Below are 15546 nucleotides of genomic sequence, written 5' to 3' on the forward strand. Positions count from 1 at the left end.
TGATGAGACTAAAATTGAACTTTTTGGCCATTAAAGAAAAAGCTATGTCTGGTGCAAACCCAACTGTCAGGTCTCTCACTTACCAGACCGGTGAGTCCGCTTGGGCAGAGGGTAGGCTCCCTTACGTATCCGACTCGTGGCCCCTGGTAGAGCAGAGAGGAAGCACACAAGTGCGGAGTGGTATGAGAGCCTGTGCAGGAGTCCGGATTCCGGAAGCAGGAAGTCTCCAAACAGCAGATATTAATCAAAGGCACAGGCAACCGATGCTGAGCAGGAGCTATAGACTGGTCACACACAGGCAGGGTTCGGCAACAGGCGGGCAGCGGAGGTGCAGGAGGAGCAGGCAGAAGCGGGGTCAAACAAGCCGGGGTCAGATGCAGGCAGAAGTCAGGAGAGTCCAAAAGGCAAGCCGGGTCGTCAACAGATCAGAACACAGGAACAAGGAACAAGCAACGGGAACTAGGCACGGGAGCTGTTGATCAGGCAGCACTGATCAAAGGGAGAGGAAAGCCTATATAGGCTGATTGGTGCCAAACGCCGCGCACACCAGCACCACCAGGCACACGCATAACAGCGCCCAAAGACGGACGCGCGCATGTGCCCGGGCACCACCGCTTCCACCATGGCCAGCCAGAACGCCAACACCAGTGCCCATAGAGGCAGGCGTCCGAGCACCCACAGGAACGCGCGCACCAACGTGCCCCGGCGCGCAACGACGCCCAACCAGGTAACCTCTCTGACACCAACACATCACATCACCCAAAGAACACCATTCCCACAGTAAAACATGGTGGTGGCAGCATCATACTGTGGGGATGATTTTCAGCAGTTGGGACTGGGAAAATGGTCAGAGTTGAGGGAAAGATCGATAGTGCTAAATATAGGGATATTCTTGAGCAAAACCGGTACCACTCTGTGTGTGATTTGAGGCTAGGACGGAGGTTCACCTTCCAGCAGGACAATGACCCCAAACACACTGCTAAAGCAACACTTGAGTGGTTTAAGGGGAAACACGTAAATGTGTTGGAATGGTCTAGTCAAAGCCCAGACCTCAATCCAATAGAAAATTTGTGGTCAGACTTAAAGAATGCTGTTCACAAGCGCAAACCATCCAACTTGAAGGAGCTGGAGCAGTTTTGCAAGGAGGAATGGGCAAAACTCCCCATGGTAAGATGTGGCAAGCTCATAGAGACTTATCTAAAGTGACTTGGAGCTGTGATAACCACAAAAGGTGGCTGTACAAAGTATTGACTTTAGGGGGGTGAATAGTTATGCACATTGACTTGACTTGACAGTACAACTGCGGCGGCTGGTCGGGAAGTGGTTAAACAATGCAAATCCTCAAACAATCCATGTTATTCCAGGTTGTGAGGCAACAAAACACAAAAAATGTCAAGGGGGTGAATACTTTTGCAAGGCACTGTATGTTAGGGGCCCCAGAGTTCTCCCTTACATCAGAGTCTGCAGAGTCCCCCCTTACAGTGAAAGGGAAATCTGCAAGTTCAGATGTAAAAGAGGTACTCTGATCTCCAAATAAAACATAAAAACACACCCCCTTGACTGGTCATTGGAGACAACAAGCAGAAGAGTGTGCACCTGGCTGTGTGAAAATACCATGTAACTGGCTGTGGATTAATCAGCGGGAGACCCGGGTACAAATATTCAAGCAGCTCCTACGGGGGTACCGCCACATGTTTATCAAAAGAAATTTTTTTGCTAAAAATTTACCAAAATCATTATTAGCAGATAAAAACATGGACAATTTTTCAAAATTCCTGCTAAATTGCTACTAAATATAAAAGCCTAACCTGTACTAAGTTTATAAATAACAAATATTTGTAAATTTTAAATTGTGCCTTTTTGCAAAACTGTGAAAATCAAACATATATAAAAAAAAAATGTAAATATCCAAATTACTCTAAAAATCTGGAGGTTTTCATTTTTCACTTACAGCTTTCAGAGTTTGTAAAAGACCCCCCAGATCATATATTTTCTGAAAGCACGTGACCAGTAGAATAAAAATAAGGTTCTACTGATTTTTAAGGGCACGCAATATTTGCACAAATGTTTATCAAATGGCTATTTTCAAAAAAACCCCACTAAAATCCCTATTTGCACACATAAACACTGCATAACTTACAAAAGTCTTGCCTCATTTGCATGGAGCATGCTAAATCATACGCTCATGGAGAACTGTGTTTACCTGCACGGAGATGCACAGTGCAGGCAATCCTATTTGTGTCAGGTGGGACACAGCAGCTACAAGGTTAAATACAGTGGGGACGGAAAGTATTCAGACCCCCTTAAATTTTTCACTCTTTGTTATATTGCAGCCATTTGCTAAAATCATTTAAGTTCATTTTTTTCCTCATTAATGTACACACAGCACCCCATATTGACAGAAAAACACAGAATTGTTGACATTTTTGCAGATTTATTAAAAAAGAAAAACTGAAATATCACATGTTCCTAAGTATTCAGACCCTTAGTTATTAGTTATTGCTAAATATACAAAATCAAAATGCCATATGTGGGTACAAACATCAAAGCATCAAAATGATGTGATAAACCACAATCCCACTATAATCAAAAAATGTATATATATATATATATATATATATATATATATATATATATATATATATATATATGCATATATAGCTATCGGAACTCATAAGCTGTCATATTGATAGGAAATGCATAGTGAAAAACATGCAAAAAGTCTAATGAGATATAGTATTCCTCAAACACATACAATATTAATCGCCAACAAGTCCATTAATCATTTTTACTCAAAACATGAGAGTTGGTTTGTGTTTTGGTTTTCAGCCTGCATTCAGCTATGCCTCCAAAGTGTTCAGTGTCAGATATATATTGTTTCCCATGTCATTGATATATAGTATCTTGCGCTTTGTTCCACTCTCGGCATGCAGATGAATCATGTAAGTAAAACAATACACATCATTGCGCAATGATCAAAAAGAAAGCAAGGGGAATAAACAAAGTGATACTCTCACATAGACCTAAATGTACGTCAGGCATAAGAATGGAAAGCAATCAGCCGATACGAGTGTGACTCCTCAAAGCCGCTGCTGCCGTCTCGCAACGGCAGTGCTCGTCACTAGCTCCTCCCACGCGTTACGTCACAGACCACATGGCTTTCTCAAGGATAGCCCTAATACTCCATAGTCTCCATATTTATATCTATTGGCGTCCCGGTTGCCATAGTGACAGAGATTTCTCATAGGATCATCATACTGCTTCCATTAAGATCAAAGTTGTTATATTACATATACAGCAATCTCCAAATAATTTTATTAATATCATGAACTAGTTAAAAATGTTTAAAATCCATATCAAATTTAAAAAAAGAAATATATATAGAACAACACTACATTTCAAATGAACTCCGTCTAGTGGTAGTCAATAACATTACACATACCTCATATATAATACCAGAGAACATATAAAAAAAATACCAGAGAATATATAAAAATGAATCCAAATCATGATAACATACTGAATATCTATCAATGGGTCTTGGTCCCATAATGAAGGCCAGGACCCATAGATCCAAATATGAAACTAGTTGACAACTAAAAGTCATCAAGCTGAAGAGGGAATATGACCAAATTTAAAATTGTATACACAATTTTATATAAACAACAATTTTGTATAAACCAAGATGGCTCTCCTCACCCAGTCAGTCCCCTCCCCCCACAGTTAGAATCACTCCCTAGGGAACACAGTTCCCTTTGATCACCCTATAGTGTTAACCCCTTCCCTGCCAGTGACATTTACACAGTAATCAGTGCATTTTTATAGCATTGATCGCTGTATAAATGCCAATGGTCCCAAAAATGTGTCAAAAGTGTCCGATCTGTCCGCCATAATGTCGCAGTCCCGATAAAAATCGCTGATCACCTCCATTACTAGATTACTAGTAGAAAAAAAATAATAGAAATGCCATAAATCTTTCCCCTATTTTGTAGATGCTATAACTTTTGCGCAAACCAATCAATATACGCTTATTGCAATTTTTATTATACCAAAAATATGTAAAAGAATACATATTGGCCTAAACTGAGGAAAAAATTTGCTTTTTTAATCAAAAGATTGGGGGTATTTATTATAGCAAAAAGTACAAAATATTGGGGGTTATTTACTAAAGGCAAATCCACTTTGCACTGCAAGTGCACTTAAAAGTGCAGTCGCTCTCAATCTAAGGGGTAGATCTGAAATGAGTGGAAGCACTGCTGATTTTATCATCCAATCATGTGCAAGCTAAAATGTTTTTTATCTTCCTTGCATGTCCCCCTCGGATCTACTTTACTTCCAAATGCACTTGCAGTGCAAAGTGGAGTTTCCTTTAGTAAATAACCCCCATCTTTTTTTATAGCGCAAAAAATAAAACTGCAGAGATGATCAAATACCACCAAAAGAAAGCTCTATTTGTGGGGAAAAAAAGGACGTCAATTTTGTTTGGGTGCAAGATCGCACGACCGCGCAATTGTCAGTTAAAGTGACGCAGTGCCGTAGCGCAAAAAAATGTCTGGGTCATTTAGCAGCCAAATCTTCTGGGGCTGAAGTGGTTAAAAAATATTGTCCCTCAATGTAAATCCACCGTCATTCACAACGCCCGACCGACCCGATAAATAGAAAAAAATAGAAAACGCTCCGCCTCCGTGGGAGGCTACCAGCCGCATGCCCTCTCTTCGCTTTGACAGCTCTTATATAGGCAAGGGGCAGGGCCACCCGGTGACGTAACTGGGTGGCCCTGCCCCCTTCTTACGTCATGTGACGTCAAAAGGGGGCGGTAATTGAATTTTAGCATGAACTCCATTTTATTCTGTATTTTTTTTTTTTGCTGGCGTTTTTTTTGACAGATGACTCATCGATTGTTAAGGACGTGGCAGCTAGCTTCCTGGCCCCGTTCCTTAACCAGCTTACACTGCGCCCTGATTGGGCAAAGTTTTTCCCAATCAGGGCAAAGAATGCACTGTGCAGCGTTCAGTGCATTGCAGGGTGTTCATCTAGGGGGAACACCCAGTGAATACACTGCAAATTCAGGCAAATGTTCGGCCCAAACTCATGCTCGGGCCAAACCGTTCACCCCTCCCTATAATGAATGAACTGCGTCAGTGATGAATAAACAGAGTGATTGGTATTGATCCCCTTGTTCATTCAGCCCCTTGTTCCCCATCCTGACTTACTCCACTCACCGATCACCCAGGCAGTAACTGCAGCCAGTGGGAGGGGGCAGAGGGAAAGCCAGCTAGCAGAGCTGCATAGAGGAGCTGCTGGGGATTGGTGAGTGAGTGGGGGGACACTGAAGGGGATCCCAGTGGGGGGAAGCATTCAGGATTTAAAAAAATGAACTGCAATTGCTGGTGGGATAGGCAACGGGGAAATTGGCTATTGCATTGGATCCACGGAGATCCGTGCTGGCGGGGGGACAGAGAGTTTCTCTGATGGTGGGTTAGAATTAGTGTAGGGGGAGATCGGTGTGGTGGTGAAGGCAGAGGACAGTAAGAGGGCAGAGCTGGGGGGCAGCGCTGGCATTTTATGTAGTGCAGGAGGTGAGGAATCAGCAGGTATGGGGTAGAGAGGCGGAGACGGTTGGGGGGGGGTCTAATTTTAGGTGAATAGTTTTGATCAGCGGCTTGTTAGCCGCTGATCAGAGCTATTATTTTGTTTAGCAGAGTCTGCTGAACATTTCTGCGATAAAGTTGATGGCCAGTGAAGTGACCACGAACTTATAGCAGAATTTAGGAATTTAAGTGCTGTACAGACCTGGCAGCAGAAGGGTTAAAGGAAATACATATCTTTAATTAAAAACATAAAAAAGATGTTAAAATAGAGACAAAACATTATAGTTACCTAAAAAATGGACTCCCACACACAAGGATGAAATGTTTATGCTCTAAATTGGAGATACCAACTAAAAGTGCAAAAATAGGGAGGTCCCGAGGAGTCTAAACAACGGGGTTATAAACTATATAATGACCCATTGAAAAGCACAAAACTGCCAAACAGCAATGGAAAGCTAGATAATAATCCCATAAAGGCTTACCGAAACATGTTCTAATCAAAGAAGTCACAGGTATTGTCCCATTAGGTGGTTAGTGGTTAGAAGTAAAAATTCCAAGATTTCAGGTGACTTATAAATAAATAGGTCAGAGGTCAGGTGATCGATATTGACCAGTGGTCTTTATGACACCACCTGGGGCATTTTATAAAAGCAGTAGGCCTGTGTGAGAGATCATGATTTGGGCCCTAATATCAGAGAAAAAAGTGCAGCACGGAGAGAGAGAGAGAAAGGGGGAAAGAGACGGGGGAGAGAGAGAAAGGGGGAGAGGGTGAGAAAGAGAGAAAAGGTGAGTAAGAGAGAGGGGGGAGTTAGAGAGAGAGGGGGGGGGGGGAGAGAGGGGGAGAGCAAGAGGGAGACGAGAGAGAGAGAGAGAGAGAGAGAGGGGGTGGGAGAGAGGGGGTGAGGGAGAGAGAGGGGGTAGTGAGAGAGGGGGTTCCTACATCATGAAAAAAAATATATACAAGTACAATGTTCTACAGATTTCAGATACCTGCAATTTACCCAGAACCTTTTAGCAGGGTTTTCTGATCTCTACATTAGCCGTGGTGAAGAAGTCAGTGTCTTGTCATATTATCTAATGTCACTGACTCCTCTTACCTTCTTGCTGCCCGCCAGCTCCATCACCAGCTGCAGTAACAAGGCACGACAGCCTGGGACCCTGACCCACTCTGCTACTACTTCACAGGTGACCTTCTTCCAGCAGTAGTACAGGTGTTGTTGATGCTGCAACTGCTTTTTCCTCCGCTCCCCTCACTATCTCCGGCAGTCCCCTGCTCATCCTGCATCCTCGTCCGCTCCCACCTCAGGCTCCCCTCACCTTCCCCCAGGCCCCGCTGCGAGCCACATGCGGGCGCATTATTTAGACGGACCTAAATATACTGCCCCTGTATGATCTGTGGAGCCTCTCATGGGGCCCCCTACTGATGCCGGGCCCTCGGACAGTGCCCAAGTGCACAAATGATCAGTTTGCCCCTGCCCCCCCCGGTATCTCTAGGAACCACTGACATCACTGGAACTCCCTACCTCTTCCCTGACAATATTTGGTCAATGATGTCACCACCATCCTTGTCCCTTCCCAAACATAGATGATGACAGCTTTCAATGGGGTTGCCTCCTGCAGCTAATTACTGGGATCCCCCACTGGAGTTCATGCATGTATTCACAAATGGTTCCATTCGTTAGTGTGAATGGAGCCTAATAAATACTGAAGCTCCAATAGAGCTCCAATGGATGGCAGGCCCAGGGTGGAATATTGAACCATAGAGCAAACAGACAAGCCAGGACTGCACAAAATGAAACTCTTGGGCTGGCACACTTGGCCTTTTAGATCTCACAAAACTATATAAATCAAGATAGACATCTGGTACGTTGTACACATTACTATATGCATAGATAATATGCATCCATAAAGGTAGACTCTAAGATATTCACTGATATCCCCCCCCCCAAAAAAAAAAAAAACAGCCACCAATGGCTACAAGAAGGTTTTTGACTACTCCTAAACTCACCAATCTGATGTTTGATTACAGATTAGCTATGGAGCTATGGATCCAGTCTTAATTAATAAGTTCCGCTTTCCCTCATTTTACCGCACAGTCCCTGATGAGAGAGATCAGTTTAACGCCATCATCCTTCTACTGAAACATTTTGGCTGGAATTGGGTGGGCATTGTGTCTCCACAGGACCATGATAGTGGAAGAGTCATTACAGAGCTGAAGAGTCTACTGATGCAGAATGAGATCTGTGTTGAGTTTGCTGTCACTATCAATGAACATGTTGGATCTCCTTATCATTTAAAAACTATATACAGAATTGTACAAGCTACCAGCAATGTTATAATAATTTATGGTACTGCAGAAAGCACACATCTTTCCGATGTCATTAATTTTACTTCCAAGGAAAGGAACATTTTCATATTGTTTGGGACTTTTCAGATATATGGTAACTTAAAATCTGGCATTACTCTTAATGGTTCCCTGATGGTCAGTTTGCACAGCGGGAACATTCCAGGACTGAAGGATTACCTGCTCAATGTGAACCCTGAGAAATATCCTGACAACCCCATGTTACTGAATGTTTGGAGACAACAATTCTCCTGTGTGCCTGAATCTCTTCTGAATTTCTCAGAATTTACAGAATTTCCTTGTGGAGAGTCTCATAGTTTTCAATCTGTGGATCTATTTGAATATGATGTGGAAAGTTTCCGCTTCTCTTTCAATGTGTACGCTGCAGTTTACACTTTGGCACATGCTCTGCATGATACATATTTATACAAGGAAGGGAATGTCTTTAAATCAGAAATCTCCAACCGGCAGATGTGGCAGGTAGGGCATATGTTTGGTGGAATATCACACTACAATCTCCTTGCTAGGAGATTTAAACCTTAAAACCTCCTATTGATCCTTTTTATTCCAGATGTACAAAATACCCCCCCCCCCAACAAAACCTCTTCCCATCTCCATATCCCCAGTTATTCCCACAACATTCAAAATGTAGATTTCAGGATTTCAGGTATGAATATAGCTATTGGCTAGTGTCAAGACAGCATGCAAGCACTGGAATATGCAGCAAATAAACATTACTCAGCAGTTTAATGTATCTTGCTCCACCGTTGTGGGCTGTAGACTCTGCCTGCAGTGTATCAGCTGTGGTAAAAGTATTAGCAATTTGGGTACCACCTGCATGAGAACACATACAACTCTACACCACAGACAATGACACTTCCATTCTCATCCTGCATTTTCTAGCTCACGGGATTCCATTCAGAAAACGTGCCTGTCAAAAAGCATATGATTTTTTTTTCCTGAAAAAGCTGGATGATGTCTCCCTTGCTATAGAGGGTCCCCCCCACTTGTGTAAGTGGGGGAACATTTGCAAGCATTTGCAGAAGTATGGCTATTATGCAATGTATGGGTCCATTGTATGACTGCCCTCGTTTCATGCCAGTTCTAGAGGATGAAGGGTTCTGAGGTTCTGCTTAAGCCTAAACTCACGGTGGAGCTGCTGATTTAAAGCGGGCTGTTTCCGTCACCTTTTTACCTGTAGTTTCACCAATACCAGACTTAGAGTCCACGTTGAGCTTATTATTTGACAATGTAGGCAACAGTCACTTTAGTACTTTTCCAATGCTTTAATGGGAAATAACTGGAAGAAGTAGCAGGAAAGAGGTAGAAGAAGAGTTGCAGGGAAGTTCAAATACCTTTTCTTGGTGTAGCACTAAGGAATTGAAATCTCAGGGATGAATGTATCTTCGGTTCAGGATTAAATCTTTGCCCGCCCGGATAGGCCTCTCTCACTAACCTAGCAGCCGGTGCACAGCACGAACAGAAAGTCTCTGCCACAGACTTGAGTGAAACAAAACTGTACGATCCTCTGCCACAGGATGTAGTAGTTTTCAGTGAACAGCAACACAGTACCAGAACCTTTAAGCCGACCCGGCAGTAATATGTGGTAGGTTAACTTAAGATGCGTCCTCCAATTGAGTCACCAGGCCCCTCTCCAGACCAGTGCTCTGCATGATCCTTCCATGACGGGTCCTCCCCTGGATTCTTCTCAATTGTCCAGCTTCTTCCTGCAGGACAGACAGCACAGGACCATCTCCGCAGCAGTTGTAGTAAGCCCCAGACAGACTTCTGGGCCCACCCACACTCTGCAGCATCGCAGTCCTCCGGCCTGGAGGACCACGAGGTAGGACTCCTAACACATACCTGTCGGCCAGGAGGGCCAGCAGGTGGAACGAAAAGACCCTGAAAATATGGCATCTGTCCTTTAAATACCCCCTTCCAGAATGCACCACAGGGGACAACCTCTGCCAAGTTACTTCTGAGAAAGAAGAGCACTCAATACACCTCAATCTGCTGCTTTCCAGCTCTGGTCTGTAGTGACACCGACATCTACAGGCGACGGAGTGGAACTGCACGCAACACAACCAAGGTTGGAACAGAAGCTAATTTAGCTATAGATTAAATCTGAACTATGCACAGAAAAGATGACCCACTAAATTTACATATAAGCGGTAGATTAAAAAATCTACCAGCGCTACACTTGTTACTATTTCAAAGCTGAGCGATGAGGTTCATCTTCTTTTCTAAGTGAAATGTCAAATGGAGCAAGCACATGAAGTAGTGGCATTTCAGGAATGTTTTTTTCTGGCAACATAGTCTGGCAACAAAAGTATACTACCTAAATGCCCCAATCTTTTTTTCTTCTCTACAGAGGTTCTTTCACGTGAAGTAAAGGATGGGCATTTTTGGTTTGTGGTCTGGGCGCTGCCCACAAGTCCAGGTTTTCCCTTGCTTGGGTGGTGCCCCAAGCAGTTTGGTGTGCACATGTGCCTACTTCTCGGTCCCGGGCCATCCATACATGGGACAGACACCCTCCCTCACGGCCTGTCCACAAATCCAGAAAGGTTGACAGTCTTTTTTTTGGGGCTGTTTAAGGGTGCCTATTTGGAGGTACCTGAACAAGCTGCTGCTCAGGGAGCAGTTCGTTTAGCATCTGGAGCACAATGCATCTCTGATAATGTACTCTCTGGAGAGGTTGGCCGGTTCTTATTCTCTAGCGTTTAGCATTGGGTACCTGGGCCTGCTCCTAGACATGGTCCAGGTGAAACTGGCTCTTATTAAAAAAGATGCCTGTCTTAGAGGAATAAGGTGTCAGCTTTTTCTTGGAATGCTAAGGTATCTCTCAATTAATCTCTGCATGAGAAGATTGTGGAAGAATGTTGCCTCGTATGGGACAGTGTGTTTTTCAGAACTATACAACAGAATGTTCGGTTGGCATGGGACAGGAGGAGGCTCCAATGTCCTTACATTCCAGTGATTATGGTCTAGACTGGTGGATGTCTCCCCTAAAGTTGGAGACAGGGGGATCTTTTCTCACTTTTCCAGGACATCCAGGACATTAAGAGACTGGATAGATGAGTTATCAGATCCAGGGATCCTTAGGCATTAGCAGTAGATCCTTGCAACATTGTGGAATCAGTTCTCCCTGAAATAGGTATTTTTCCTACTGTACAGTTCTTCCATATCTGCATCTGGGTGAAAAAAGCTGGGGTTTATCATTACACCAGCTTGCCCCAGGAGAAAATGGTATTGTGGTCTTCCTCTCTTCCTTACATTTGCTGGCTTGGACAGTAAGGCTATTGAAGACATTGAGTTGAGAGATGGGGAAGTGCCTGATTCAGTCATCCTTATGCTTTTTAGAGCTAGGATAGCTGCTTCGAGAAAGATTTACCACATGTTAGTGAACTCCTGTGTTGTATGATACAAGGCTATGATGCTCATCCTCACAAATTTGTTGGAGGACAGATTTTTGCTTTTCTCCAGTTGGAGTGGATACAAACCAGTCCTTGGCCTTCCTATTTCTAAGATCAATTGCTTCTTATTGCTTAGGGGGCATTGTTGCACTTTTCCCTTCTACCACTAGGTGGCCGAGAACTTGGTGGTACTAGATATGAGAAGGGCAACCCAAGGTCAGGTTATGGGTATATGGGGTTTCTCAGCCAATGAGAGGGGGTTTTCTTGAATCCCTTGGCCTGCTGGGAGAACCTATATATTCGGGTAAGGTCAGCTGATCTATGTTCTGTGCCACCTGGACGACAGACTGGGTGGACGTGTATGGTACGCCCTGGGCTGCTAGGCCAGAGATTGGGCCTATCCTGGGGGCATCTGGCTGCCAGGCTGTGTGAGGGTCTAGCCAGAAGTAACAGGGCAGCGCAGGGTTGGGACTGTGGTTTACAGTCCAACCAAAAGTGACGGTTCTGTTGGCCGGAGAACCTATCGAGTGGTCGGAGGTAGAAGCTGTCACCACAAAGGGTCCAACCACTTTTACCGGGGACCACAGTGAGTAACTGAATAAAGTACCGGAACCATATTCTTACTGAACGGGCACGGTGGAGAATCGGGAAACTTCAGGTGGTGAACAAGTCAGGGACCCAACCCACGGAGGAGACGCTTGCAGGGCAGCCATGTAAGTCAAGCCAGGGAGCTCGCCGGTTAGCAGGGGTGAAGCTTGAGAAGTATCTGGAGTGCCAAGCTAGGGACCCAGCAGAGAAGCAGGGGTGACGCTTGAGGGAGATACCACCGCCAATCATGGAGGAGCTCAAGGGATTCAGAGTCAGTGAATCAGAGGGTCTAGTGAGAGACTGGGAGCTCAATGTTGAAGAACTACAAGAGACAGTTGTAGTGGAATCGAAAGGACTGTTACGTTTGAGTTGGGAACTGTTAAAGACTGGTACCATAGGAGGAAACAGCATTCCTGCATGTGCAGAAGTGATGCTTTGCTGGGGCCTTTCCCTGCATGGCTGTCCTCCTATTGAAGTCTCTGAGTCTGCCAATTGAATCTATAACTACTTAAGGGTGTCCTGCCCCTAACCCTCTTTCCCCCAAAAATACAAAAAGGACTGTCAAAAGAAATAAAAAAAGGAAAAACAACAGGAAAGGCGCCTCTTAGTAAAACTGTATATTTAATGGAATATATGCATTAAAAACACTCTCATTAAAAACTTAGATAGTCCGGCATGGGGAGTTCAGTATAGCCAAACAGGATTGCGTCCTCCTATGTCCACAGTCTTATTCCTCTATTGCTGACGGCTGGTCCGTGTGGTAGAAGCTTCCGGTATCAGTAAAGATCCAAAACGAGGCTTGGGCACCGCCGAGTAGTCAATTGGGAGGCTGGGACGCTGGAACGCACATCCAGAGTATGTGCTGTACTGCCGTAAGGCGACGCGTTTCAGAGCATGCGCACTCGGGCGCGCTCCTTTCTCAAGCTAGGGAATACAAGAAACTGTAGCCTATTTAAGTGCTCTAGTGGCACCGCCACCTAGTGGATATAATGGTAATTGCATAGGGAATACAGGTAATGTTACAAAAAGGGCCAAACGGAAAGAACTGTATATTAGCATTGCAATTTAGGTATTGTGTGCCTACTTATTGTAGGTATAAGATATTAATATGTGTAAGATAATATTGTTATGCATGCTATCACTACTTATGGCCATTATTAATACATATACTATATAAAATAACTGTAGTCGCGTTGGGCTAAATATTGTGTAATTACCTAAATGGACTAAATACCCATGTATATGTGCAATATATGCAAATAGATAGTAATGGGGTTATGGGCACATTTATGCACAATGGCACTATCTGATGAAATAATACTAATATAAATTGATAATAAAAATTAATTAATAAAAGAAATTAATTAATATTAATTTAAAATAAATTAAAATTAGAGCATATATATATATATGTACTAAATATATATAAAAACTATATATAAAAAAGGTGGTACTTCATATTAAGATGAGCCTCAACTGCTAATGGGAGGGCCTATTAGATATATGGCAGGGTTGTGGCAGGATTCTTACTTCATATATATGTATTCATATTCACTCTAGGTCAGTGTTATTAAAGGATGGTGGATATCTCTATTTCTTCGTTGATTCCACCGGGATTTAGAACGTCCAAAGAATAAATCCAGAAAGTTTCTCTTTCACATAATCTGTGAAATCTTTCAGCTATGGGTAAATTTTTTGGCATTTGTTCAATAACCCATACTTCAAGACCTTCAGTGGAATTAGCGTGGTGTTCACAGAAGTGGCGGGGGACACTATGTTTGTCCCTCCCGCCTTCTATCTTTCTTCTATGTTCCCCGAATCTTTGCCTAAGTGGGCGTATCGTGCGCCCCACATAGATAAGATTGCATGGGCAACTTAGGCCATAAACTACAAAATCCGAACCACAATTATAAAAATTGTCAAGTAAATAGGTTTTCCCTTTAGTAGTGAATTGTTTTTTACCATGTTTTACAAACATACACGTTTTGCACATGGTTTTTCTACATTGGAACATGCCTTTAAGAGGAATCATGTGGGCCTGTGATGGTGCGGTTTTTTTGATGGTCTTTAGTTTGCTAGGTGCTATTTGGTTTTTTATATTGGGGGCTTTTTTGTAAGTGATTTTGGGGTAATTAGGTAGGACTGGTTTAAGATATGGGTCCTCAAGGAGGATGGGCCAATGTTTTCTAAATATTGCTTCCATTTTGGAGAATTTTGTGTGAAACCTAGTAATAAAACGTCCTGATGGATTTGATATGTTTTCGTTTTGATGTTTGGTAGCAGGTGTGGGTTGCAAATATTGTTTTTGCGCTTGGTCAACCAATGACTCTGGATACCCTTTGTCTTTAAGTTTTTTTCTTAGTAGATGGCTTTGATCTATATAGTCAGAGGTTTGTGTACAGTTTCTCTGGAATCGGCAAAATTGCCCTTTAGGGATATTATTTTTCCATTTTTCATAGTGGCAACTTTTGTAATGCAGCAAGGAATTTCCTGCCGTAGGTTTGAAGAAGTTCCTTGCGTGTATTTCATTGCCAACGTGAAAAAGGTCAAGGTCAAGAAAAGCTAATCTCTCTTTGTCCATGACATGAGTGAAACTCAGACCATGTGGATTATTATTGCAGTGGGCCACAAACTGGTTAACGACATCAGCTGGACCATCCCAAATAATAATAATGTCGTCTATGTAACGACCGTAAAAAATAAGATGCCTGAGGAACGGATTGTTTTGCCAGATATATCCGTGTTCCCATAGTCCCATTGCTAAATTAGCATATGAGGGCGCAAAGTTGGCCCCCATAGCTGTCCCCTGGATTTGTAGATAATACTGTTCGTTGAAGGAAAAATAATTGTGGGTTAAACAATATTTAGCACAATCTAAGATAAACGTTGCCTGTTTGTTGCTCATATATGGGTCTTGGGATAGAAAATGATTGAGGGCTAATATTCCAAAGGTGTGAGGAATAGACGTGTACAATGAATTCACGTCTAGTGATAACCAAATATATTGATCCTCCCATCTGTATGGTTTCAATAGGTCTAATAGATGGGTACCATCTCGGATGTATGACTGCAGTCCCTGAGCTAGGGGCTGTAGATGGTGATCAATATATTTGGATAGGCCAGACGTGATGCTGTCCATGGCAGCGATTATGGGCCTTCCTGGGGGATTGGTCGGGTCTTTATGAACCTTGGGTATGTGGTAAAAGTATGGGGTGCGGTAATAATCCTTCCGTAGGAAGGATGCCTCATTCTTATCAATAATGTCTGATAGAATAGCTCCATTGATGAGAAGATTTATATCATTTTGGAATTCTGGTAGTGGATCAGACCGTAACTTTTGGTAGGTAGAGCTATCTGCAAGTAAACGTTCTGCTTCTTTTATGTAATCTGATCTGTTTTGGATTACGATTCCACCACCTTTGTCAGCAGTTTTTATGATTAGATTGGTATTATCTGTTAGTGCTTTTAGGGCCAGTTTTTCTTTTGTAGTGAGACTGCCAAGGGTGGTGGAACTTGTTTCACCTTGACCACACATCTTTTTTAGGTCTGAGAATACCATATTATAGAATGTGGTGAGGTGTGGGCCTTTTGATTGATATGGGTAGAAGAT

At 43.1% G+C, this 15546-nt stretch overlaps 1 protein-coding gene across 1 annotated transcript in view; it reads left to right on the top strand.

Moving 5' to 3' along the window:
• LOC141141135 (vomeronasal type-2 receptor 26-like) overlaps positions 1-15546 on the top strand; it is a 107903-nt gene that overhangs the window by 18766 nt on the left and 73591 nt on the right. The window contains exon 3 of the mRNA XM_073628840.1: positions 7621-8415. Coding sequence (XP_073484941.1) covers positions 7621-8415 — 795 coding nt within the window. The remainder of the gene's footprint in view (positions 1-7620; positions 8416-15546) is intronic.

The sequence above is a fragment of the Aquarana catesbeiana genome, linkage group LG04 (assembly GCF_042186555.1).
Source record: "Aquarana catesbeiana isolate 2022-GZ linkage group LG04, ASM4218655v1, whole genome shotgun sequence".
Lineage (NCBI taxonomy): Eukaryota > Metazoa > Chordata > Amphibia > Anura > Ranidae > Aquarana > Aquarana catesbeiana.